This window comes from Aquarana catesbeiana, linkage group LG07 (assembly GCF_042186555.1).
Source record: "Aquarana catesbeiana isolate 2022-GZ linkage group LG07, ASM4218655v1, whole genome shotgun sequence".
Taxonomy (NCBI): Eukaryota; Metazoa; Chordata; class Amphibia; order Anura; family Ranidae; genus Aquarana; species Aquarana catesbeiana.
Window position 1 is genome coordinate 321,777,431 of NC_133330.1, and position 25,096 is coordinate 321,802,526.

The 25,096-nt window shown below is 43.2% G+C and overlaps 1 protein-coding gene across 5 annotated transcripts in view; it reads right to left on the reverse strand.

The window, feature by feature from the left end:
• The window catches only part of LRRC7 (leucine rich repeat containing 7), a 508,948-nt gene that overhangs the window by 145,024 nt on the left and 338,828 nt on the right, over positions 1–25,096 (reverse strand). For all 5 annotated transcript variants that reach the window (XM_073593758.1, XM_073593756.1, XM_073593759.1 and 2 more), the window contains 4 exons: positions 16,386–16,449; positions 12,493–12,567; positions 9,147–9,291; positions 3,790–3,862 (listed from right to left, as the gene is read on the reverse strand). In XM_073593758.1, the coding sequence (XP_073449859.1) occupies positions 3,790–3,862; positions 9,147–9,291; positions 12,493–12,567; positions 16,386–16,449 (357 nt within the window). The remainder of the gene's footprint in view (positions 1–3,789; positions 3,863–9,146; positions 9,292–12,492; positions 12,568–16,385; positions 16,450–25,096) is intronic.

Genomic DNA, 25,096 nt, shown 5'->3' on the forward strand with positions numbered 1-25,096 from the left:
AAGGGGGCAAATCCTTCCGGGGCTGAAGTGGTTAAATCTGTCCAAACAAGAGTCTAGTAGACATCCCGGGTATGATAAAGTTTGAAACACAAAATCATAAATTATAACATAATAAATAACTATAAATAATTATCAAAAATAATAATATAATAATAATAATAAAATGTGTTAAATAATGTAATCAATTCAAAAACACTGAAATGTGCTCAGTGGCAGAATTGTCGCTGTCGTCACTTTCAGTGTCTGATGATGATTTTCCCCACGATTCACTATCACTCAATTCTGCAAGTGATTCTATTTTTTTTTTTAACAGAAAAAGTGATTATAATTTACTATCACCATTTTCTAGCTGGTCTAAAACCGCTTTTGACATAAAGGGACACTTTTTGGTTGCTATGGACAATCTCCAGTTTCCAGGCAGAAAGAACAGTATATATAACATAAAACTGCATGCAGGGCATTGGACAAAGCACTGGAGACAAAAGGGATGTGAAATAATTTGATACAGTACTGTAATCTGTAAGATAACAGTGTACTGTATGTATTCTGTTTTTACACTTTTTGAATTTCCCACCGGGCTCTGTCCCCATGCGTCGCGCTGCTCGTAGGAAACGGAGCCCGGCATACAGAGCATCAGGCGGAAGACACAGCCGCCGCACACAGCGGGGGGGGGGGGGGGACATGGCAGGATCCTGGGGACAAGGTAAGTAACTTTCCCTGGATACTGCGATGCGATCCCAAGTGTGGCTCGGGGTTACCACTCTCGGTATGGAAAATTCACCCCGAGCCACACTTGGGAATACTGCTAAGCAGGGCTGGGAGATTTTCTTAAAAAAAAAAAATCTGTGATTTTCCTAAAAAAAAAAAAACTTGATTCACGATTTGAATCGAGTTTTTTTTTTTGTGGACACTGCGCCGGTCCCAAGGAGCTGCGGGCAGGCGTTTTTAGGCGAGGCCGCGGCCTCGGCTTAGTCCGCGGCGTCCGGCCTCGCGGACTAGGCCGAAGCCGCGGCCTTGCCTAAAAACTCCTGCCCGCAGCTCCTCGGGACCGGCGCGGTGTCCACAAAAAAAAAAAAAACTCCTTGGGGGAGCCTCAGGCAGGAGTTTTTAGGCGAGGCCGTGGCGTCCGGTCTCGCGGACTAGGCCGAAGCCGTGGCCTTGCCTAAAAACTCTGCCCGCAGCTCCTTGGGAATGGCGCGGTGTCAGTGCCGGTCCTGGGGAGCTGCAGGCAGGAGTTTTTAGGTGAGGCCGCGGCGTCCGGTCTCGCGGACTAGGCCAAAGCCGCGGCCTCCCCTAAAAACTCTGCCCGCAGCTCCTCGGGACTGGCGCGGTGAAAAAAAAAAAAAAAAAAACTGAAAAAATCTATTTGCTTAAATTTTGAATCGATTTGACCTCTCAACTCGATTTAAATCGATTTTTTCCCCCAGCTCTACTGCTAAGAAGGTTAAACAGTAATGTTTTGCATAGCTGCACTTTGAGCACACATTTAATCCCTTGATCGCCCTGGATATTAACCTCTATTAGTATTAGTGGTGATGTCAGTGGCAGTTAAACAGGAGAGGGTACTAAAAATAGTAACCAAAAACCGGACTTTTAAGGCATGGAAACAATGGAGAAGTAACAAAAATAATATTCATCATGTTTATTGAAAAAAATTCATCATATATCACAATGTTCAAAGAGAATAAAAAACATGAAAAAAAATATAGTTTGTACACTAAGCCCTTGTGTGTCAGTGGCAGTTAGTCAGTTCCCCCGCAGCATCAGTTAGGCCCCTTTCACACTGGGGCGGTTTGCAGGCGGTACTCCGCTGTTTGTTCAGTGTGAAAGCCCGAGGGCTTTCACACTGAAGCGGTGCGCTGGCAGGACAGTGAAAAAAGCCCTGCAAACCGCTTCTTTGGAGCGGTGAAGGAGCAGTGTATTCACCGCTCCTAAACCGCCCCTGCCCATTGAAATCAATGGGACAGCGCGGCTATACCGCGGCAATACCGCGGCTATAGCCGCGCTGTACGAGGGATTTTAACCCTTTTTCGGCCGCCAGCGGGGGTTAAAACCGCACCGCTAGCGGCCGAATACAGCTGCAAGAACGACGGTACAGCAGCGCTAAAAATAGCGCTGTTGTACCGCCGACGCCCCCACCGCCCCAGTGTGAAAGGGGCCTTAGTGTCAGATTGCAGTCCTGTTATAAATCGCTGTCATTAGTAGTATAAAAAAAAAATTCCAACATATATACACCACAGTTCGTGGACGCTATAACTTTCACACAACCCAAGCAATATACACTTATTATGGGTTTTTTTTTTTTTTTTTTTTATCAAAGACGTAGCAGAATACATTTTGGCCTACATTTTTTTTTTTTTTTTTTTTTTTCATCCAAAGAGAAAGTTTATTAAAGTAACCATATACATACATACAGAAGTACAGAAGTACAGGTCACAGTATTCTACTCCGCAGTCTGCATATACAACATGGCCTACGTTTTTTAACCGCTTCAGCCCCAGAAGATTTTACCCCCTTCCTGACCAGAGCACTTTTTGCGATTTGGCACTGCGTCGCTTTAACTGACAATTGCACAGTCGTGCGACGTGGCTCCCAAACAAAATTGATGTTCTTTTTTTTCCCACAAATAGAGCTTTCTTTTGGTGGTATTTGATCGCCTCTGCGATTTTTATTTTCAAACAAAATAAGAGCGACAATTTTGAAAAAAAACGCATTATTTTTTACATTTTGCTATAATAAATATCCCCCCCAAAAATATATAAAAAAAACTTTTTTTTCCTCAGTTTAGGCCGATCGTATTCTTCTACATATTTTTGGTAAAAAAAAAATCACAATAAGCGTTTATTGATTGGTTTGCGCAAAAGTTATAGCATTTACTAAATAGGGGATAGTTTTATGGCATTTTTATGAATAATTATTTTTTTTACTAGTAATGGCGGCGATCAGCGATTTTTATTGTGACTGCGACATTATGGCGGACACGTCGGATATTTTTGACACATTTTTTGGGACCATTGTCATTTATACAGCGATCAGTGCGATTAACAATGCATTGATTCCTGTGTAAATGACACTGGCAGTGAAGGGGTTAACCACTAGGGGGCGGGGAGGGGTTAAGTGTGTCCTAGGGGAGTGATTACTAACTGTAGGGGGATGGGCTAGCAGTGTCATTACTCTGATCACAGCTCCCGATGACAGGGAGCAGAGATCGAGTGACACTTGTCACTAGGCAGAACGGGGAGATGCTGTTTACATCAGCATCTCCCGTTCGTCCTCTCCGTGAGGCGATCGCGTGTATCCCCGCGGCGATCGAGTCCGCGGGACCCGCAACCTGACTCACGGAGCTCCGGCCGGTGCGCGCACACAATGGCACGGCGGGAAATTCAAATGGACGTACAGGTACGCCCATTCGCCCAGCCGTGCCATTCTGACGACGTACATCGGCGTGCGCAGGTCGGGACCCGGTTAAGAAATTTGTTGTGCTGGATATTTTTTATAGCAGAAAGTAAAATATGTATATATATATATATTTTTTTTTTTTTTTCAAAAATGTTAGTCTTTTTTTAGTTTATATCGCAAAAAAATAAAAAAATGCAGAGGTGATCAAATAGCACCAAAATAAAGCTCTATTTGTGTGAAAAAAAATGATGTAAATGTTATTTGGGTACAGCCTGGTCAGGAAAGGGGTAAAAAATCTTAACCAACCCGAATGCTATCCAAAACGCAAAGCAAAAAGTTTTGGCTTTCCATACATTAAAGATACACATTGATGAGGAGGAAGATACTCACTTTCCGATCGTATTTGGTAGTGCTACAAGTTGATTGTCATCTACTTTCAGAGTTGTAAGTTTTTTCAGGAGACCTGGCAGAGAATACAAGAGTTTTCCTGTAGTGAGATGTAGCAATGAGAACAAATAGGGCAATTTTTAGAACTCTGGGCAATCGTCAGTATAATATTGCACACTACGGCCCCCTGCACACAGGTAGGGTTGCCACCTTTTCTTCAAATCAAACCCGAACACTTTAGCGGCGCACGGCAATTTTTTTTTTATAGTATAAAGTATACATATATTTTGCTATTAAATAATATTTCTAATCATATGACGTTAATAACAAGAGTCCCCCTTTACATCAGAGTCCACAGAGTTCCTCTTTTACATCTGAACTCGCAGAGTTCCGTTTCACTGTAAGGGGGGACTCTGCAGACTCTGATGTAAAGGAGAACTCTGGGGACTCTAAGGGATGCTCTGGGAACCCTGATCTAAGGGGGGGGGAACACTGAGAACTCTGATGTACGGAGAGGACTCTGATGTAAGGGGGTACACTGTGGCCTCTGGTGTAAAGGGGAACTCTGATGTAAGGGGTGCACTGAGAACCCTGATTTACCTTAGTGTACTTAGAGACAGGAGAGAGAAGGGAGGAGACTTCAGTCACAGACAGGGATGGATGGTGAGCTCACTCACCCCTTGGCAGTCAACACCTCTCATTCGGATGTATCTGAGGCTGCTGGACTTCCAATTTCCGGCCCCCACGTTCCTTTTCTAAGGCACAGCGCCTTGGATTGGAGTGTGGGCAGACACAGAGGGGTAGGGAGAAAGAGGTGGAGATCAAGCCCTCTCTCCTCTCCCGTCTGTGTGGTTTGGGGGGGGGGTTGTTAGTATTGTTAGTGCCAGCTTTGGGCAGTGTGAAAGAGAGCGTAACAGACACTCTTAGCTTAGCTAACTGCAGCCAGCAAACCTGCTGGGAAGCCATAGTCCAGTCTGAATAATGTGTCCGGGTTTCAGGCAGTCTGAAACCTGGACACATGATTCCAAAGCCGAACTGTTCGGGTGAATCCTGGACAGGTGGCAAACCTACACACAGGGCTGTCAGGTGTGTGTACCACCTGGGGTTTTAGTGCAGCCGGGAGGGACAGGCGCAGTGTCCAGGCTGTCAAAGTCTATGGCCCTGTGCGTTCAGGGGCGAAGGTCCAGAATGCCGGTCTTCTGCACTCGGGATCTTCCTAAGAATGCACAGTGCCCTAAACGCAGGTACCACTTGGTACAGTATTCAGCCCTATCCAGCCACAGCCTGCCATAGACATTGGCAGGCTGCCTGCAGTGGGGCTGGACGCTGCACATGTTCATCCCAGTCGCACTAAAACGCCTAGGAAAGATGCACTGCTCCTAGATGGCCCCATGTGTAAGGAGCCTAAAGCCTCGTACACACGATCGGATTGTTGGTCAACAAAGCGTCAGACTTTTGTCCGAAGGGCGTGTTCCGGGATCTTGTCTTGCATACTAACGGCACACAATTGTCGGCCAACAAACACGAACGTAGTGACGTACTGCATAGAATTTCAGCTCTTGAGCGCCACCCTTTGGGCAACTTCTGCTAATTTCGTGTTTGGTGAGCATTGATTCCGAGTATCCAAGTACTTTGGATGTTTGTGTGACGGACTTGTGTACAGACGATACGAAAAACTGACAACAGACCATTGTCCGCCGAAAATGTACATGTTGGCCGAAAGAAGGACAACAATTGTCTAAAGGAGCGTACTAACGGTCGGATTTTAGGCAAACAGTCTGTCATCACACAATTCCCTGCCGAAAACCTGATCGTGTGTACGAGGCTTTAGACTGCATTCACATCGGCACTCTTTTCTAAATGCGGGAAAAGTGATCTGAGAAGTATAAACAACATTAATGCCTCCCTCATCACTTTTCCCTGCATTTAGGCTCCATGCACACTAGCGTTTTTTTTTTTTAAGCCCAAAAGAATGCTGGAAAAAACGCAGGATAAAAAAACCACATGTAATAGCTTTTTGTGGTAGAGCATTTAGGAGCGTTAGCATTTTTTTTGCATTTTTGCAGTAAAAGGAAAAAAAAAAATGCTATTAGTAGCGTTTAGGAGTGTTTCTGCTGGAAAAACGCTCCAAGAAACTCTAGAAAAACTTTTTTTTTTTTCTGCTCCAAGACGCTGTTCACACCTAGACATTCCAGATCACGTGCGTTCCAGATTTTTTTTTTTTCTGGGCGACAGGCATCCCACGATTTTGTACGCGATTTGTCAGGCGATAATGACGGCAAAATCACGCTACGATTGAGGGTGCCATTGAAAAAGTAAATGGGATGGCAAAACACATTCCGCGTTTAGCGCCGATTCGGGAATCGCGGGCAGAATCGGCGCCAAAGGTTTTGGGCGCTAAAGCTTTCATCTGATTTCTAAATTGCTGCATTTGTAAATTCCAAAAGCCAATATAATATATAAAGCCAATGTAAATGACAGGCGGGGCCCATAGGAATGAACGTGGATTATCCAATGTATTGTGTGCTATGTGTCCTCGTCCTTAAATCTATCATATACAGACATCAGTGGGAGTAGCCAAGGACTTTTAGAGGAACATATAGATAGATACACAGAAAACATTCCGTGTATAAAAAACATTTTATTATAACATTCAATAAAAGCCAAAACACAAACCAGACAATATAATATTGAACATAGGGTTCAAATATTGTTTAGATCCAATACATGTAGATCACTGGTAGTCTACACGTGGAATGTATTGGATTTTTACACACACAGTGTTTTCCGTGTCTCTATATATGTTCCTTGAAAAAGTATTCATACCCCTTGAAATTTTCCAAATTTTTTCATATTAAAAAAAACCTAAATGTATTTTATGTGATAGACCAACACAAAGTGGCACATAATTGTGAAGTGGAAGGAAAATGATAAATGGTTTCAAATTTTTTTACTAATAAATATGTGAAAAGTGTGGGGTACATTTGTATTCAGCCCCCCTGAGTCAATACTTTGTAGAACCGCCTTTCACTGCAATTACAGCTGCAAGTCTTTTTGGGGATGTCTCTACCAGCTTTGTACATCTAGAGAGGGACATTTTTTCCCATTCTTCTTTGCAAAATATCTCAAGCTCTGTCAGATTGGATGGAGAACGTCTGTGAACAGCAATTTTCAAGTCTTGTCACAGATTCTCAATGTGATTTAGGTCTGGACTGTGACTGGGCCATTCTAACACATGAATATGCTTTGATGTAAACCATTCCATTGTAGCTCTGGCTGTATGTTTAGGGTCGTTGTCCTGCTGGAAGGTGAACCTCCGCCCCAGTCTCAAGTCTTTTGGAGACTCTAACAAGTTTTCTTCTAAGATTGTCCTGGATTTGGCTCCATCCATCTTCCCATCAACTCTGATCAGCTTCCCTGTTCCTGCTGAAGAAAAGCATCCCCACAACATAATGTTGCCACCACCATGTTTCACGGTGGGGATGGTGTGTTCAGGGTGATGTGCAGTGTTCGTTTTCCGCCACAAATAGCGTTTTGCTTTTAGGCCACAGAGTTCCATTTTGGTCTCATCTGACCAGACCACCTTCTTCCACATGTTTGCTGTGTCCCCCACATGGCTTCTCACAAACTACAAACAGGACTTCTTATGGCTTTCTTTCACCAATGACTTTCTTCTTGTCACTCGTCTATAAAGTCCAGATTTGTGGAGAGCACAACTAATAGTTGTCCTGTGGACAGATTCTCCCACCTGAGCTGTGGATCTCTGCAGCTCCTCCAGAGTTACCATGGACCTCTTGGCTGCTTCTCTGATTAATGCTCTCCTTGCCCGTGTTGTCAGTTTAGGTGGACGGCCATGTCTTGGTAGGTTTGCAGTTGTGCCATACTCTTTCCATTTTCGGATGACAGATTGGGATATTTTTTTATAACCTAACCCTGCTTTAAACTTCTCCACAACTTTATCCCTGACCTGTCTGATGTGTTCTTTGGCCTTCATGATGCTGTTTGTTCACTAAGGTTCTCTGACAAACCTCTGAGGGCTTCACGGAACAGCTGTATTTATACTGAGATTAAATTAAACACAGGTGGACTCTATTTACGAATTAGGTGACTTCTGAAGGCAATTGGTTGCACTAGATTTTAGTATCAGAGTAAAGGGGGCTGAATAGAAATGCACGTCACACTTTCCACATATTTATTTGTAAAAAAATTTGAAAACCATTTATCATTTTTCTTCAACTTCACAATTATGTGCCACTTTGTGTTGGTCTATCACATAAAATCCAAATAAAATGCATTTACGTTTTTGGTTGTAACATCACAAAATGTGCAAAATTTCAATGGGTATGAATACTTTTTCAAGGCACTGTATATGTTCCTCTAAAAGTCCTTGACTACTACCACTGATGTTTGTATGGGCTTATAGGAAATGGGCAGAATGTTATGAAGAGGACTGCCAATGCTGGATAGAGGAGGAAGCTGGGCACAGCACTGGAGCAATGACATGCTAAGAAGAACTTGGATTTTTTTTTATACAATAGCCCAGAGTGGAAGATTTTTCCATCCGTGCTGTGAGCATGGATGGAGGAACAAAAAAAATGAGCATTATGTGTTAGCAAACCCCCCCTCCAAAAAATAAAATAAAAAATTGAGCACTAATCTGCATGCTTACCACCTAAGCATAAATTCCCCCTCCTCCTAGGACAAATCCGCCCCCTTCCAAAAACCCCCCCTCCCAGAACAAATCTTTGACCCCCATCCCCCTCCCAGCTCAAGTTCATTCTCCCCCTAAATCCCCCCCGCACACACACCCCCCCCCAAAAAAAAAATCACTCCTCCTAGCACAAATCCTCTACTCCTCAAATCCCCCCCCCCCCCGAATACACATAGTCTCCCCCCACCACGCACAAATCCCCTCCCCCCTCTACCATATTACCTCTTCTAGCACAAACACCCCAAATCCCCCCTCCTAGCACAAATCCTCTTCCCCCATCCCTCCTCCCTGCAAAAATCTCCTAAATGACATTTCCTAGCATTGCCCCCCCCCCCCCCACAATTTCTCCTTCTAGAACAATTCTTACCCCCTAATTCCAAGACAAATCCCTCCCCCCTGTCTCTTTGTGCCCCCCCCCCCCCCACATCCCACATGATACCATAGTGCTCAGGGCAGCTGCCCCTCCTGCCCACCCCTTGCCCCGGCCCTGAGTTGAGGCTACAGAGAAAGTCATGTGTGTTTGAGCTTTGGGGTGCAATAGACTGCGCCCACCTATGAGTACAACTTTGATCCCGGCTCCGGAATTAGCAGCACATTGGTCACACATCTGCAGCAACAAACAGCAATCAGCCAATGAACACATTCTTACCTAACGAGTCAGGCAAGTGCTGCAAGAGATTGGAGGACAGTAAAAGGTCTTCGATGCACTCACATCCGGATATTTCCATTTCTATAGTCTCGATCCGATTCTTGGACATGTCCAGGTAGATGAGGTGTTTCAATTTTCCTATAGACTTGTTACAGACAGACAATTTTTTTAGCTACGCACATGTGCATATTTACAACACATTTTCTATGTTTTCTACCTACCGTAATGTAACTATAGCCATGTACTTGTTCACAGTAGTGGTTGAGGAGTGGTAAAACCCCATGGTTGAGCCATGTTTTTACCACCTCCCACAGCAGATCACTTTTAGCTGCAGAGGCAGTGACTGTGGGTGTACACATGCCATGGTTGTAGCATCAATTATACCCCCATTGCTTTCAGCGGGTATAACACCCGGCGAGTACAACCCATTCAAGTGAATGGGGCTGCTCTGCAAGCACACAGTTGTTGTGCGGTAGTGTTGGGTTTAAGCAGTGACAACACCTACTCACCGCCTGTCAAATGCTCTCTAAAGAGTGATTCGAATACAGATCACTCTCCAGGGATCAAAGCACATGTGAACGAGACCTAACAGTTTCCCTTTTAGGTTTCAGGCTCCATTCACACTGGCGCTGAGCATCTTCGGTTGTTTTGCAGACTTTTCTATTTGAGTTTTGTAGCGACATTTGGGGACATTTCAGGCATTTTTTTAAACTATTTATAGCCAATGGAAAGCTAGTTCATAGGGAATAAAAGAAAAAAACAAACATGTTTTTGTGCGTTATTTTGCACACATGTTCATGCAGATTTTCATGCCTAATTGAAGTATAGTGGGGACAAAAACGCATAAAGGTTGGTAACTCAGTAGAAGCTCATGTACTTTTTTGAGCTTCAAGCTTCAAGTTACACTGTGCTCAGGTGTGAACAGGCACAACTGAAAACCATGGGATTTTATATGTTAAGCGTCTTGGAACTTCACGTTACAAAATGCTGAGGTGTAAATGGGACCTCAAACGGGGTTAGAGAGAGAAAGAGAAAGAGAAAGAGGAAGAGAAAGATAGAAAGAGAAATACGAGAGAGAGAGAGAGAGAGAGAGAGAGAGAGAGAGAGAGAGAGAGAGAGAGAGAGAGAGAGAGAGAGAAAAAGGATGATAGGCTAAAAGAGAGAGATAGTGTAGAAAGGAAGGAAGGAAAGAGAGAGAAAAAAAGGAAGGAAGGAAGGAAGGAGAGAAAAAAAAATGAAGGAAGGAAGGAAGGAAGGAAGGAAGGAAGGAAGGAAGGAAGGAAGGAAAGAAAGAAAGAAAGAAAGAAAGAAAGAAAGAAAGAAAGAAAGAAAGAAAGAAAGAAAGAAAGAAAGAAAGAAAGAAAGAAAGAAAGAAAGAAAGAAAGAAAGAAAAAGAAAGAGGGGGATAGAAAGAGAAAGAGGAGATACAAAGAGAGAGAGAGAGAGAGAAGAAGATAGGCTAAAAGAGAGAGAAAAGATAGAAAGAGACTGAGAAAGGAAGAAAGGAAGGAAGGAAAGAGGGAGAAAGAAAGGAAGAAAAGAAAGAGGGGGATAGAAAGAGAGAGAGAGACGGAGGTAGGCTAAAAGAGAGAGAGAGAGAGAGAGAGAGAGAGAGAGAGAGAGAGAGAGAGAGAGAGAGAGAGAGAGAGAGAGAGAGAGAGAGAGAGAGAGAAAAAGGATGATAGGCTAAAAGAGAGAGAAAAAAAGGAAGGAAGGAAAGAGAGAGAAAAAAAGGAAGGAAGGAAAGAGAGAGAAAAAAAGGAAGGAAGGAAAGAGAGAGAAAAAAGGAAGGAAGGAAAGAAAAAAAGGAAGGAAGGAAAGAAAGCTATGCTGGGACAGAGAGAGAGAGAGAGAAAGGAAGGCTTAAAGGAGATGAAAGGCAGTAGTTTTCTTTTTATCTTAATGCATTCTATGCATTAAAATAAAAAACCTTGTGTGTGTAGCAGCCACACCATCACCCCCTAATTACTTACCTGAGCCCCATTTCTCTCCAACGATGTCCATGAATGTCTAAGCCATCCGGAACACTCCTCCTGATTGGCTGTGACACAGCAGCGGCGCCCTTGTCTTGCGCAACTGTCAATCAAAGTCAGTCAGCCAATCAGGGGAGAGCGGGGTTGGGGCTCTGTGTCTGAATGGACACACGGAGCTGTGACTCAGCTCCAGTGGACCCATAGGAAGCTGCTGACTATGAGGGCACTCGATGGGAGGGAGGGGCCAGGAGCAGCAAAGAGGGATCCGAGAAGAGGATCTCTTCTGCTCTGTGCAAAACCAACTGCACAGAGGAGTTAAGAATAACATGTTTGTTATTTAAAGAAAAGCCTTTACAATCACTTTAAAGAGGGAGAAAATATAGAAAGAGAGAAAGATTGAAAAAGGAAGAAAGGAAGGAAAGAGAGAGAAAGAATGGAAAGAAAGAAAGGAAGGAAGGAAGGAAGGAAGGAAGGAAGGAAGGAAGGAAGGAAGGAAGGAAGGAAGGTAGGGAGGAAGGAAGGAAAGCAGGAAGGAAGCAAAGAAGGAAGGAAAGAAGGAAGGAAGGAAGGAAGGAAGGAAGGAAGGAAGGAAGGAAGGAAGGAAGGAAAGAAGGAAGGAAAGAAGGAAGGAAGGAAGCAAGGAAAGAAGGAAGGAAAGAAGGACGGAAGGAAGCAAGGAAGGAAGGACGGAAGGAAGCAAGGAAGGAAGGAAGGAAGGAAGGAAGGAAGGAAGGAAGGACGGAGGGAAGCAAGGAAAGAAGGAAGGAAGGAAGGAAGGAAAGAAGGAAGGAAGCAAGGAAAGCAAAAAATGAAGATAGGTAGAAGGAAGATAATGAAAACAGATAAATAGATAAATAGATAGATAGATAGATAGATAGATAGATAGATAGATAGATAGATAGATAGATAGATAGATAGATAGATCTCTATTGTTATGCTGCAATGCACAGACCCAGGAAGGACTCGTACACCAGATCTGCTTTCATACACTTCAAAGGACAATTCTGGCTTTCCTGACCCCGAGTCCATTTTCAGCTTTGAAGCGACTTTCTGGCGCCCTGAAGCTGAAAACGGAGGCCCATCCAAGGAGCCTCGCCATAATAACACACAGAGAGCTCCTAATCACGGAACCTTTCCTTTTCACTAAGAGTCATTTCACTTCCACAATGTGGAAATTAGGTCAAAAAGTTAATCCGCGTCCCACTGAAGATGCAGCAGAAGATTACACTGTGTCAGCTGCTTACAGCGCCGGGTTTGTCCTGAGCTGGCCAAGCAGGGATTTTGTATTTATATTGTAGACACGGATTTAAACAAAATATTGAGTGGAAAATCTGTGTAGCGTGGAAAAGTAAAGCGCGGTGTAAAATGATTACCCCAGGCAGCTTCTGGAGTGAGTTATTGTCGATCCACAGCTCCTTCAGATGCTGTATCTGCTCCAGGCCCTCTGGCTGCAAAAGAGATGACAAAGTGGGCTTATTTCATCCCGTTATTACAGCACCGTCTAATAAACACATCACACACTTGCCTGCCCCGCAGTAGCAACCAGATCTGTTTATTCACTGAGCGTACGTTGGGAAATGAATGCAATAAGGAATGTTGGTAGAACGGCTCCACTGAGCGCACTTCATGTCTTCAGTGGCCCCATAATATAAAATATCATTTTAAATCTGCAAAACTTTCCGCGGTTTCAGCGTAACTCTGTATGGGCACGTGTGCAGGCTCTATCCTGAGCCGGACTGTGTGCGTCCATAGACAGACACAGCACAGCTCGGTCCCGCCCTCCACTCTCTGCTCTCTGGATTTAATTGACAGTAGCAAGAGCCAATGGCTCCCGCTGCTGTCTCTGAACCTGTGAGCGGGGAGAGGGAGAGAACCAGTGCTGCTGCAGCTGGGCACAGTGCTGGATCAATACAGGACTCAGGTAAGTAATTGGGGAGGGGAACAACTAGTGAAAGGTTTTTTACCGTAAATGCAGGTAATGCATTAAGGTAAAAAAAAAACCTTATGGCTTTAGAACCACTTTAAATTTCAGACGATTAAACAGGAATGTATAGATAGCGTAATATAGAATTCCAGCACAAACCTAACTAGTCTTAAAAATGCTCCCTCCGCCCTCCTAACACTTCTGAAAAAAATGTATTTGCTTACCTATTTTTAGTCCGGTCACGTGATCCCCTGTGTCAGCTAGAGGCGGCTGCAGGGGAGAGGAGAGAGTGCTCTACAACAGCTGGGAAACCCTGGAGTGGTGAAGTCACTCATAGGCTCCCATGTCCCAGCTGTTGTCAGCACTCTCTCCTCTCCCCTGCAGCCGCCACTGGCAGATACAGGGAAGCTGGATCATTTAAAGGGGCTGAAAATAGGTAAGTATATACAGTGTCTCACAAAAAGTGAGTGTACACCCCTCACATTTTTGTAAATATTTTGTTCTGTCTTTTCATGTGACAACACTGAAGAAATGACACTTTGCTACAATGTAAAGTAGTGAGTGTACAGCTTGTATAACAGTGTAAATTTTCTGTCCCCTCAAAATAACTCAACACACAGCCATTAATGTCTAAACCGCTGGCAACAAAAGTGAGTACACCCCTAAGTGAAAATGTCCAAATTGGGCCCAATTAGCCATTTTCCCTCCCCGATGTCATGTGACTCGTTAATGTTACAAGGTCTCAGGTGTAAATGGGGAGCAGGTTTGTTAAATTTGGTGTTATCGCTCTCACTCTCTCATACTGGTCACTGGAAGTTCAACACGGCACCTCATGGCAAAGAACTCTCTGAGGATCTGAAAAAAAGAATTGTTGCTCTACATAAAGATGGCCTAGGCTATAAGAAGATTGCCAAGACCCTGAAACTGAGCTACAACATGGTGGCCAAGACCATACAGCGGTTTGACAGGACAGGTTCCACTCAGAACAGGCCTCACCATGGTCCACCAAAGAAGTTGAGGTCACATGCTCAGCGTCATATCCAGAGGTTGTCTTTAGGAAATAGACGTATGAGTGCTGCCAGCCTTACAGCAGAGGTTCAAGGATTGGGGGTCAGCCTGTCAGTGCTCAGACCATACGCCGCACACTGCATCAAATCGGTCTGCATGCCTGTCATCAAAGAAGGAAGCATCTTCTAAAGATGGTGCACAAGAAAGCCCGCAAACAGTTTGCTGAAGACAAGCAGACTAAGGACATGGATTACTGGAACCATGTCCTGTGGTCTGATGAGACCAAGAAACTTATTTGGTTCAGATGGTGTCAAGCGTGTGTGGCGGCAACCAGGTGAGGAGTACAAAGACAAGTGTGTCTTGCCTACAGTCAAGCATGGTGGTGGGAGTGTCATGGTCTGCGGCTGCATGAGTGCTGCCGGCACTGGGGAGCTACAGATCATTGAGGGAACCATGAATGCCAACATGTACTGTGATATACTGAAGCAGAGTATGATCCCCTCCCTTCAGAGACTGGGCCGCAGGGCAGCATTCCAACATGATAACGACCCCAAACACACCTCCAAGAAGACCACTGCCTTGCTAAAGAAGCTGAGGGTAAAGGTGATGAACTGGCCAAGCATGTCTCCAGACCTAAACCCTATTGAGCATCTGTGGGGCATCCTCAAACGGAAGGTGGAGAAGCACAAGGTCTCTAACATCCACCAGCTCTGTGATGTCGTCATGGGGGAGTGGAAGAGGACTCCAGTGGCGACCTGTGAAGCTCTGGTGAGCTCCATGCCCAAGAGGGTTAAGGCAGTGCTGGAAAATAATGGTGGCCACACAAAATATTGACACTTTGGGCCCAATTTGGACATTTTCACTTAGGGGTGTACTCACTTTTGTTGCCAGCGGTTTAGACATTAATGGCTGTGTGTTGAGTTATTTTGAGGGGACAGCAAATTTACACTGTTATACAAGCTGTACACTCACTACTTTACATTGTAGCAAAGTGTCATTTCTTCAGTGTTGTCACATGAAAAGATAGAATAAAATATTTACAAAAAATGTGAGGGGTGTACTTACTTTTGTGGGATACTGTAAATCTTTTTTTACACAGGTTAGTCAGCATAGGTGTTCAGAAGGGAGAGGGAGCATTTTTAAAGTGGTAGTAAAGTAGTTTCTGGTACTTTTACCTACAAATAAGCTTATAATGAAGCTTACCTGTAGGCAAAATGAATATCTCCTAAATGTGCAGCGTTTAGGAGAGGTCTGTGCCGTCACTCGTGACTCCCGCGTGCATGCGTGGGAGTGACATCATCTCGGCTCGGCCAGTCAGATGGCCGGAGGCTGCGAACCCAGAAGGAAGACCAGGAGAAGATGGAAAACCTGTCAGCAAGGACACAACGCCACTGGAGGGCTTTGTTTTAAGGTAAGTCTCTCATAGCACATTAGGACATTGCCTTGCTGGGTGATTTTTTTTTTTTTTTACTTTAACAAACTTTACTATCACTTTAGGAGTAGTTAGGTTTTATCTAGAACTCTACTTTAAGGCCACCAGAAATTAAAGATTAAAATAGGTATTAGAGAGTTCCCTGGAAAACCAATAATAAGTGGTGCAATATTGCAGAGTGCCAAACCAATTTCCAAGGCTTGATGGCCTTCAGAAAGGAACACAATCAGAATCCAGAAACAGATGGCATTAACCACACCAAATCATAAAAGAGACCAAGGAAACTGCAACTGTTCATCAAATAATTAAAAAAAACAACACATTTCGATTGTCTGAACATCTCTTCATCAGGGCTTGGATGTTGTACATACCCTGTAAGGACTCAAATAGCACAATTAGATAAATTAATTTATATGAAGTTTGTGTGAAGGATACATTATCCAAAATAGATTCAGCAACAACGTTTAATGTTTCCTTGGACTCTGTTGTGGTCTATCACTTTTTATGCCATCCTTCTCTTTCAGGAATCAGAGACCTACCAATCCGAATATAAGTGTCTCTCCTGCACTATACAAAAATCCCCTAATAAATGGTACACAGCACATATTTTTTGCAGCCCCCTGGTTAAACTCTATAGGGGGGTTTATCAAAACTGGAGCAGACAGAATTTGGAACAGCTGTGCATGGTGACCAATTGGCTTCTATCTCCAGCTTGTTCAGTTAATCTTTGAAAATGAAAGATGGAAGCTGATTGGTTGCCATGCATAACTGCTTCAGATTCTGACTTCTCCAGTTTTGAATAATTCCCCTTTATCTGTTCACCCATTATATACTGTAGCCCCACTGTTAGAAAATAATTGTTCTAATGAGCCTCTAATATGTGGTTACATTTGTCTCCTTACCAGCTCACTGAATTCATTATTGCCCAGGTCAAGTCTCTCCAGCTGGGTTAGCTTGCTCATTGACCTGTAATGACAGAGACATATTTTTTAGTTACTTCTAAACAGGTATTTTAACATTTCATAAACACTGAATAATGAGCAAGGGTAAGGGGTGTCTCATACACTCGAATTCGATTGTAACCTTGAATGTAAACCCACATTAAACACGTAAATCCGTACACACCATCTTTACCATCCATCCCCTTGTTATTATAACAAATTAAAAAAATCCTTAAATATTTACCTGAATGATAATAATAATAATAATCATACTACTACCACTACTAAGAATATAACAATAAAAATAATAACAACAATAATAATAATTATTATTATTATGTTTATTATGATGATGATTATTTTTTAATTAATAATTACAGTGCTTTGACAAAGTATTCATACCCCTTGAAATTTTCCACATATTGTCATTTTACAACCAAAAACGTAAATGTATTTTATTGGGATTTTATGTGATAGACCAACACAAAGTGACACATAATTGTGAAGTGAAAGGAAAATGATAAATGGTTTCCAAAATGCTTAACAAATATATGAAAAGTGTGGGGTGCATTTGTATTCAGCCCCCCTGAGTCAATACTTTGTAGAACCTCCTTTCTCTGCAATTACAGCTGCAAGTCTTTTTGGGGATGTCTCTACCAGCTTTGTACATCTAGAGAGGGACGTTTTTGCCCATTCTTCTTTGAAAAATAGTTCAAGCTCTGTCAGATTGGATGGAGAGCTTCTGTGAAATTTTGAAGTCTTGCCACAAATTCTCAATTGGATTTAGGTCTGGACTTTGACTGGGCCATTCTAACACATGAATATGCTTTGATCTAAACCATTCCATTGTTACTCTGGCTGTATGTTTAGGGTCGTTGTCCTGCTGGAAGGTGAACCTCTGCCCCAGTCTCAAGTCTTTCGCAGACTCTAATGCCGTGTACACACAATCGGACTTTTCGGCTACAAAAGTCCAACAGCCCGTCCAACAGACTTTCAATGGACTTTTGGCGGACTTTCTAACGAACGGACTTGCCTACACACGATCACACCAAAGTTAGACGGATTCGTACGTGATGATGTACACCAGACTAAAATAAGGAAGTTGATAGCCAGTAGCCAATAGCTGCCCTAGCGTCGGTTTTTATCCGTCGGACTAGCATACAGACGAGCGGATTTCTGGGTCCGGCGGAGTTACGACGTAAAGATTTGAAGCAAGTTCCAAATCTAAAGTCCGTCAGATTTGCGACTGGAAAAGTCCGCTGAAGGTCCGGTGAAGCCCACACACGATCGGATTGTCCGCCGGCTTTGGTCCGTCGGCGTCCGTCAGACCAGTCCGGTCGAAAGTCCGACCGTGTGTACGCGGCATAACAGGTTTTCTTCTAAGATTGCCCTGTATTTGGCTCCATCCATCTTCCCATCAACTTTGACCAGCTTCCCTGTCCCTGCTGAAGAAAAGCATCCCCACAACATGATGCTGCCACCACCATGTTTCACGGTGGGGATGGTGTGTTCAGGGTGATGTGCAGTGTTAGTTTTCCGCCACAAATAGCGTTTTGCTTTTAGGCCAAAAAGATCAATTTTGGTCTCATCTGATCAGAGCTCCTTCTTCTACATGTTTGTTTTGTCCCCCACATGGCTTCTCGCAAACTGCAAATGGGACTTCTTTTGGCTTTCTTTCAACAACGGCTTTCTTCTTGCCACTCTTCCATAAAGGTCAGATTTGTGGAGAACACGACTAATAGTTGTCCTGTGGACAGATTCTCCCACCTGAGCTGTGGATCTCTGCAGCTCCTCCAGAGTTACCATGGACCTCTTGGCTGCTTCTCTGATTAATGCTCTCCTTGCCCGGCCTGTCAGTTTAGGTGGACGGCCATGTCTTGGTAGGTTTACGGTTGTGCCATACTCTTTCCATTTTTGGATGATGGATTGAACAGTGCTCCGTGAGATGTTCAGAGCTTGGGATATTTTTTATAACATAACCCTGCTTTAAACTTCTCCACAACTTTATCCCTGACCTGTCTGATGTGTTCCTTGGCCTTCATGATGCTGTTTGTTCACTAAGGTTCTCTAACAAACCTCTGAGGGCTTCACGGAACAGCTGTACTTATACTGAGATTAAATTACACACAGGTGGACTCTATTTATCAATTAGGTGTCTTCCAAAGGCAATTGGTCCTACAAATTTTTAGTTAGGGTTATCAGAGACCAGGGGGTTGAATACAAATACACGCCACACTTTTCACATATTTATTTGTAAAAAACTTTGAAAACCATTTATCATTTTCCATCCACTTCACAATTATGTGTCTCTTTGTGTTGGTCTATCACAAGGGTCTTCAAACTATGGCCCTCCAATTGTTCAAGAACTACAATTCCCATCATGCCTAGCCATGTCTGTAAATATCAGAGTTTTATAATGCCTCATGGGATGTGTAGTTCCGGAACAGCTGCGGGGCCGTAGTTTGAGGATCCCTGGTCTATCATATAAAACCCCAATAAAATACATTTACGTTTTTGGTTGGAACATGACAAAATGTGGAAAACTTCAAGGGGTATGAATACTTTTTCAAGACACTGCATATATTAATATATATATAATAACACAGCTCTTTTCTGCAGTGGCTGGTCATGTCACCAAATACAACTAGTACAAACATAACTATGTTGGAAAATCATGCAGCAGATAACTGGATACACCTTCTATATCAATTAATTGAATATTGTGTATAATTAGTTTTGACTATGTGAAGGTTTCAATTTTCACATTTTTTTTTTTTTGGTATTTCCTATTTTTCATCGGTACAGGGAAGCAGGCAAATCTGTGGCCAATTGTTTATATGTCTTCTACACATTTGGGCTAATAAAGATATATCTGTTATATTGGTAATAATAATTATTGGTAATAATTGGTATAATTGTTGTATTGGTAACTAGAATCAGAACTCTATTTAGGTCTTGTTCTTTAATGTTATTATTTTTTGATCCTATCCAATGGTAAGAATTACCTTCATTCTCTGTCTTATGCCCCGTACACACGGTCGGATTTTCCGACGGAAAATGTGTGATAGGACCTTGTTTTTCGGAAATTCTGACCGTGTGTGGGCTCCATCACACATTTTCCATCTGATTTTCCGACACACAAAGTTTGAGAGCAGGCTATAAAATTTTCCGACAACAAAATTGTCGGAATTTCTGATCGTGTTTACACAAATCTGACGCACAAAGTGCCACGCATGCTCAGAATAAATAAAGAGATGAAAGCTATTGGCTACTGCCCCGTTTATAGTCCCGGCGTACGTGTTTTACGTCACCGCGTTCAGAACGATCGGATTTTCCGAAAACTTTGTGTGACCGTGTGTATGCAAGACAAGTTTGAGCCAACATCCGTCGGAAAAAATCCATGGATTTTGTTGTCGGAATGCCCGATCAATGTCCGACCGTGTGTACAGGGCATTAGAGATACAACAGAAAGCGAGAAAAATATAAGGGGCAATTTTAAGGTGCCCAAGGATTTAATAATTAAGATATATCCAGTTTTATTAAATAAATGAATTGTTATCCAATAAAATTGAATAAAATGTAATTTTCATATGTGTGAGCCTTGGGCACCTTAAAAGTCCACCCTTATATTTTTCTGTAAATTTTGGGCTTAGTAAGTCTGTCGTGCCCTGAACTGTGCCCACTACAACCCACTTGTAAGAACTCCAGAGTGAGAAGAAATCCCCTATTTAGCAGTTGTTACCAGAACAGGTGTACCCATTAGAAGATTTACCGACTTTTACTATTAGCAAAACTGCCCTCAAATCTCTAGTAATATTCTTACACAAGTTCCGCTCTAATGTAAACCTTATTAACAGAGATGTAGAGAATCTCTGCATTACCAGGGAGTCCAGGGCCTGGATAATCAATGATCAATAATTCATAACAAGTCTGTCTTGTTTTCCAGCCTCTGCATACCAATGATGGAGAAAAGTCTACATGAAACAGATCAAACTCTTCCATGATCAAAAGCAAAAAAAAAAAAAAAGTTGAAAAGTTGAAACGTTCACAAAAGCCATCTTCCCGACTGTGGCGGTAACTTTCTACGGTGCTAAGAGTGGCTGAGTCATAAAGGTCATCTGATTCTTTTTACAAAGAGAAATGAAATGTTACAAGCAACATGGGGAGATTTTGCCTAAATTTCCAGTTTAGCAGCACTGCGAGAAGAAAGTTCGTAAAGTTTTAGCAAAGCATAGAGATTTTATATAGGAACGTTTGAGGTTCCTAGACTGGTATAATATTTTTTATTTTATTGCCATTATTTTAGGGTTATTTATAGCGCTATCACATTGAAAGATTCTTGTATTACTTTGTTGCACCATCACTCAAGATCACGTGCAAGATCCAGTCAACTGTTGGCACATTATAATGACTAAGTAGGGATGTTGCAACAGATCTGACGTCCAGCCTGTAGTAAATGGGCACCTATGGATCATGGACAAATGAAGTGACTTCTTTATTATTATTATTATTATTATTATTATTATTATTATAAATCAACCTCTTCTGATAAATTGTATATAGCAGAGTTTTTTTTTTAAAGCCAGTACTATAGAGTTGAGTATGTAATTGAATGTTATAAATAGAATAAAATGTTTGCAAAAAGTTACATAAATAATTAAATTTTATCCAAAGTCAAAACTTTTTGATGGTTTTGGATACAACAGAAATTTCTTTCCTCCCTTTTTTTTTTGGCTGTCTGTGACCTATTAGGGAGATTTTCCTTTCCTTCCTGTCTGAAGCCCCATACACACTAGATTTTCTGCAGATTTTTGTCTTCAGATTTACCAAAACCATATATAATATGAGGTCAAACCTCAAGAGTTTCAAATTGTATGCAATTAGGCAGGCCCTTGCACTACATGATTTTGGTAAATCTGAAGACGAAAATCTGCATAAAATCTAATAGTGTTCATGGGGTCTAAGGCTGTGTTCACACTAGTGCGAATTGGATGTGGATTTCCCCGCATCCAAGTCGCATGACAGGAGATTGTGACCGCTTCTCTATGGATCTGGTTCACACATCTCCGGAGTGGCTGGGGAGCGGATTTGTACAGGAGTCCTGTGCGTCTTTGGCTCTGTTTCAGGGCCAAATTCAGCCAAAAATTCGGACCTGAAATGGAGAACAGGGACCCCTGCTGCGAGCCGCATCCGGCACTAGTGTGAACCCAGCCTAAAGGCCCGTACACACGGTCGGAAAATCTGAAGATAAACTTCGTCCGATGAACGATCTGCCGATTTTCTGATCGTTACTATGCTGCTTTTGACAGCCGATTACAAATTTTCGGCAGACAAAAACTGGATGTGCAGGCTTGAAAATTTTTGTCTGATGTGGCCACAACATCCGATTTTCTTTTCATTAAGTACGTTTTTAAAAAAAAAAAAATCTGAAGAGCAGGCATGCTCAGAAATGAAAGAACACATACAAAACAATTCAACACATTGGGGGTTATTTACCAAAGGCAAGTCCACTTTGCACTACAAGTGCACCGCAAGGGCACTTGGAAGTGCAGTCGCTGTAGATCTGAGGGGGACTTGCAAGGAAAATAAAAAACAGCAATTGATTGGATGATAAAATAAGCAGAGCTTCCCCTCATTTCAGAGCTTCCCCTCAGATCTACAGCGATCTTCAGCGACTGCACTTCCAAGTGCACTTGTAGGGCAAACTGGATTTGCCTTTCGTAAATAACCCCCTTTATGTCACTTCTGACGTTGAATTCTGTCGTTAGAAAATTTGCTGATGGTGAGTACCCTCTTCACTTTCGATTTGAGACTAACATCCAACAGAAAACTGATGAAAATTCATCCAATAATCTGTCTGTGTGTACAAGGATTTAGACAAACCTCTTAATCTGGGAGGAAATCTCTCTAAAAAAAAGGCTAAATCCACTATTAAGCTGGCCATACACTTGTAGAATTTTGTTAAAATTTTTCATTTTTACGAGCATTCATTCGATTTTCTAAGCGCTTGTTGGGTGAAACCGATGTTTGTTTTTAACTGCAATGGTATGAAAATACCAAAGAACAGGATAGAAAATAGTGTTCATGGTGGCGGTCCTCAGGGGTCTGCTGGGTGAAACTTGTCAGCGAAATTTGGTTGTACACAAAGCACACAGCCAAATCTCCTGTTTCTAATCATAATAACAATTTTGTCTAAATGATATAATACCATCTCACCTTTTGATCGTATCCATCCTCTGGTGTGTGCCCCATCCAACCAACTAGACAAATAATCACATCCTCCTCGTTCAAGTTCCAAAAACACACTGCTAGCCAGCCTCCCTTAGCTGTCTGCGTGAGCCACTTTATTAGCATATCAATAGGAGGTCTCAAAAGCTCGAGGGTTCCGCCTCCAACAGCCAAACACCTCTTACAAAGCTTGGGACCTCACAGGATATCAATGACCATATAAGGATTTAACAGCAGAACACAAAACAACCAATTACTACAGGACATGATACAATATACTAAATGACGATGACTAAAGTTCCTCGTGCATGGATGAGAGATTATCTGCAGGTGTAGGTCATGGCACCCCAAACATGTTGATCAGGCATACCAGGGGCGACAAGAGCAAAACACCTATAAACCGATAATGTCTTTGCAGAGTGAACGCATCCCCACCAGACGATCGTTCTGTGCATTGCACAGGGGCCCTTTTGCTGGCGGACATGTCCTCTCTCCGCAAACACCTCTCTCCAAACACCAGGAAGTTTTCCACTACCTAACAGGTCTCAGCCAGCATCGATCTGCCCCAGTCAGTTCTTTAGAACGGGCTGTGGTTGATCAGACACACTGGGAGACTTATGACAACACATTAATATAAAATTTCCACAACAAACTGAAAGTGCAAGCAGGGGGCAAACAGAATATACAGTATTTGTTCTCAGAGTGGTGGTTTAAATAAAAAAACTCACACCTGACAAGGTTGCGGTAACCCATTTGGGTAAGACATGCAACCTTTCATGGGTACAAGAGAAGAATATATGTGTCTCCATGCAGGAAAAAGTTGGTCGCTTTGAATGCGTCTGGAGTCCCGGTCCTAGGTCTTCAATGAGGACATAAGAGGTCTGGTATATACAGTGATAAATTAGGTTAAAAAAAACCTTTTAGCCGAACACCCTAGACCAATAACAATAATGATAAATGCAAAATGAATACAAAGAGCAGCTCGTAGTTTGACCAAAGGTTAGATGTGAAAAAAGAAATAAATAGATTCAATTTCCATACCACGCTCATAAACCACATAAATTGTGTAAGTATATAAAAAGTCCATAAACCACCACCAAAAATCTTCAATCAGGTGAGAGTGGCGTGCCTGCCTGGTTACATGGGCTTCTGAAAGTTTACTAAACTGTAAGTGTCTACTTTTTTTTTTTTTATTACAAATGATTTTATTGAAAGATTATGAACATACATGTAGTATATCAGACAAAGTCATTCATCTTATTAAAAAAAATAAAAAAATAAGCACCTATCAGACATGGGGAGATATTGAAGATGAGTTAAAAAGGATTAACACATATAGAATACTTTCAGTATACAGTATATAGAAGTCTTATGCCGCGTACACACGGTCGGACTTTCCGGCATACTTGGTCCGGCGGACCAGAGTGTGCCGGACAATCCGCCCGTGTGTGGGCGGCGGCGGACTTTTCCGGCGGACTTCTTCCCAAAAGCCCGCCGGACCTAGATTTGAAACAAGTTTTAAATCTTTCCGTAGGACTCAGTTTCGGGCGGAAAGTCCGCTCGTGTGTGTGCTGGTCCGACGGAAAGCCCGCTCGTGTGTAGGCTGGTCCGACGGACCAGATACGACGCGAGGACAGGGTATTGCATCTCGCGCTCTCTGCAATAGGAAAAACAAATTTACCTATTGCGGTGAGCGCGGTGCATGCCAGGCCCTTAGGTCTGGTATGGATTATAAAGGGAACCCCCTACGCCGAAAAAACGGCGTGGGGTCCCCCCTAAAATCCATACCAGACCCCGATCCGAGCACGCAGCCTGGCCGGTCAGGAAAGGGGGTGGGGACGAGCGAGCGCCCCCCCCCTCCTGAACCGTACCAGGCCGCATGCCCTCAACATGGGGGGTGGGTGCTTTGGGGGAGGGGGGCGCCCTGCGGGGCCCCCCCACCCCAAAGCACCTTGTCCCCATGTTGATGAGGACAAGGGCCTCTTCCCGACAACCCTGGCCGTTGGTTGTCGGGGTCTGCGGGCGGGGGCTTATCGGAATCTGGGAGCCCCCTTTAATAAGGGGGCCCCCAGATCCCGGCCCCCCACCCTATGTGAATGAGTATGGGGTACATGGTACCCCTACCCATTCACCTAGGGAAAAAGTGTAAGTAATAAAACACACTACACAGGTTTTTAAAATATTTTATTAAACAGCTCCGGGGGGGGGATCTTCCTCCGGCTTCGGGGGTCTTCTTCCGGCTTCGGGGGTCCCTCCGCTTCATCTTCTCCCGGCGTCCGGTTGGTTCTTCTCCGCTCTCTTCTCCCGGTGTTCCTGTTCTTCGGCCGGCTCCTCTGCTGTCTTCAAGTAGCTCTCTTGCCAGCAGAGGTCCGGACTTCTGGGCTTCTGGGCTTCTGGGCTTCTCTTCCCCAGATGTTGACACGACGCTCTCTCCTGCTGGACTG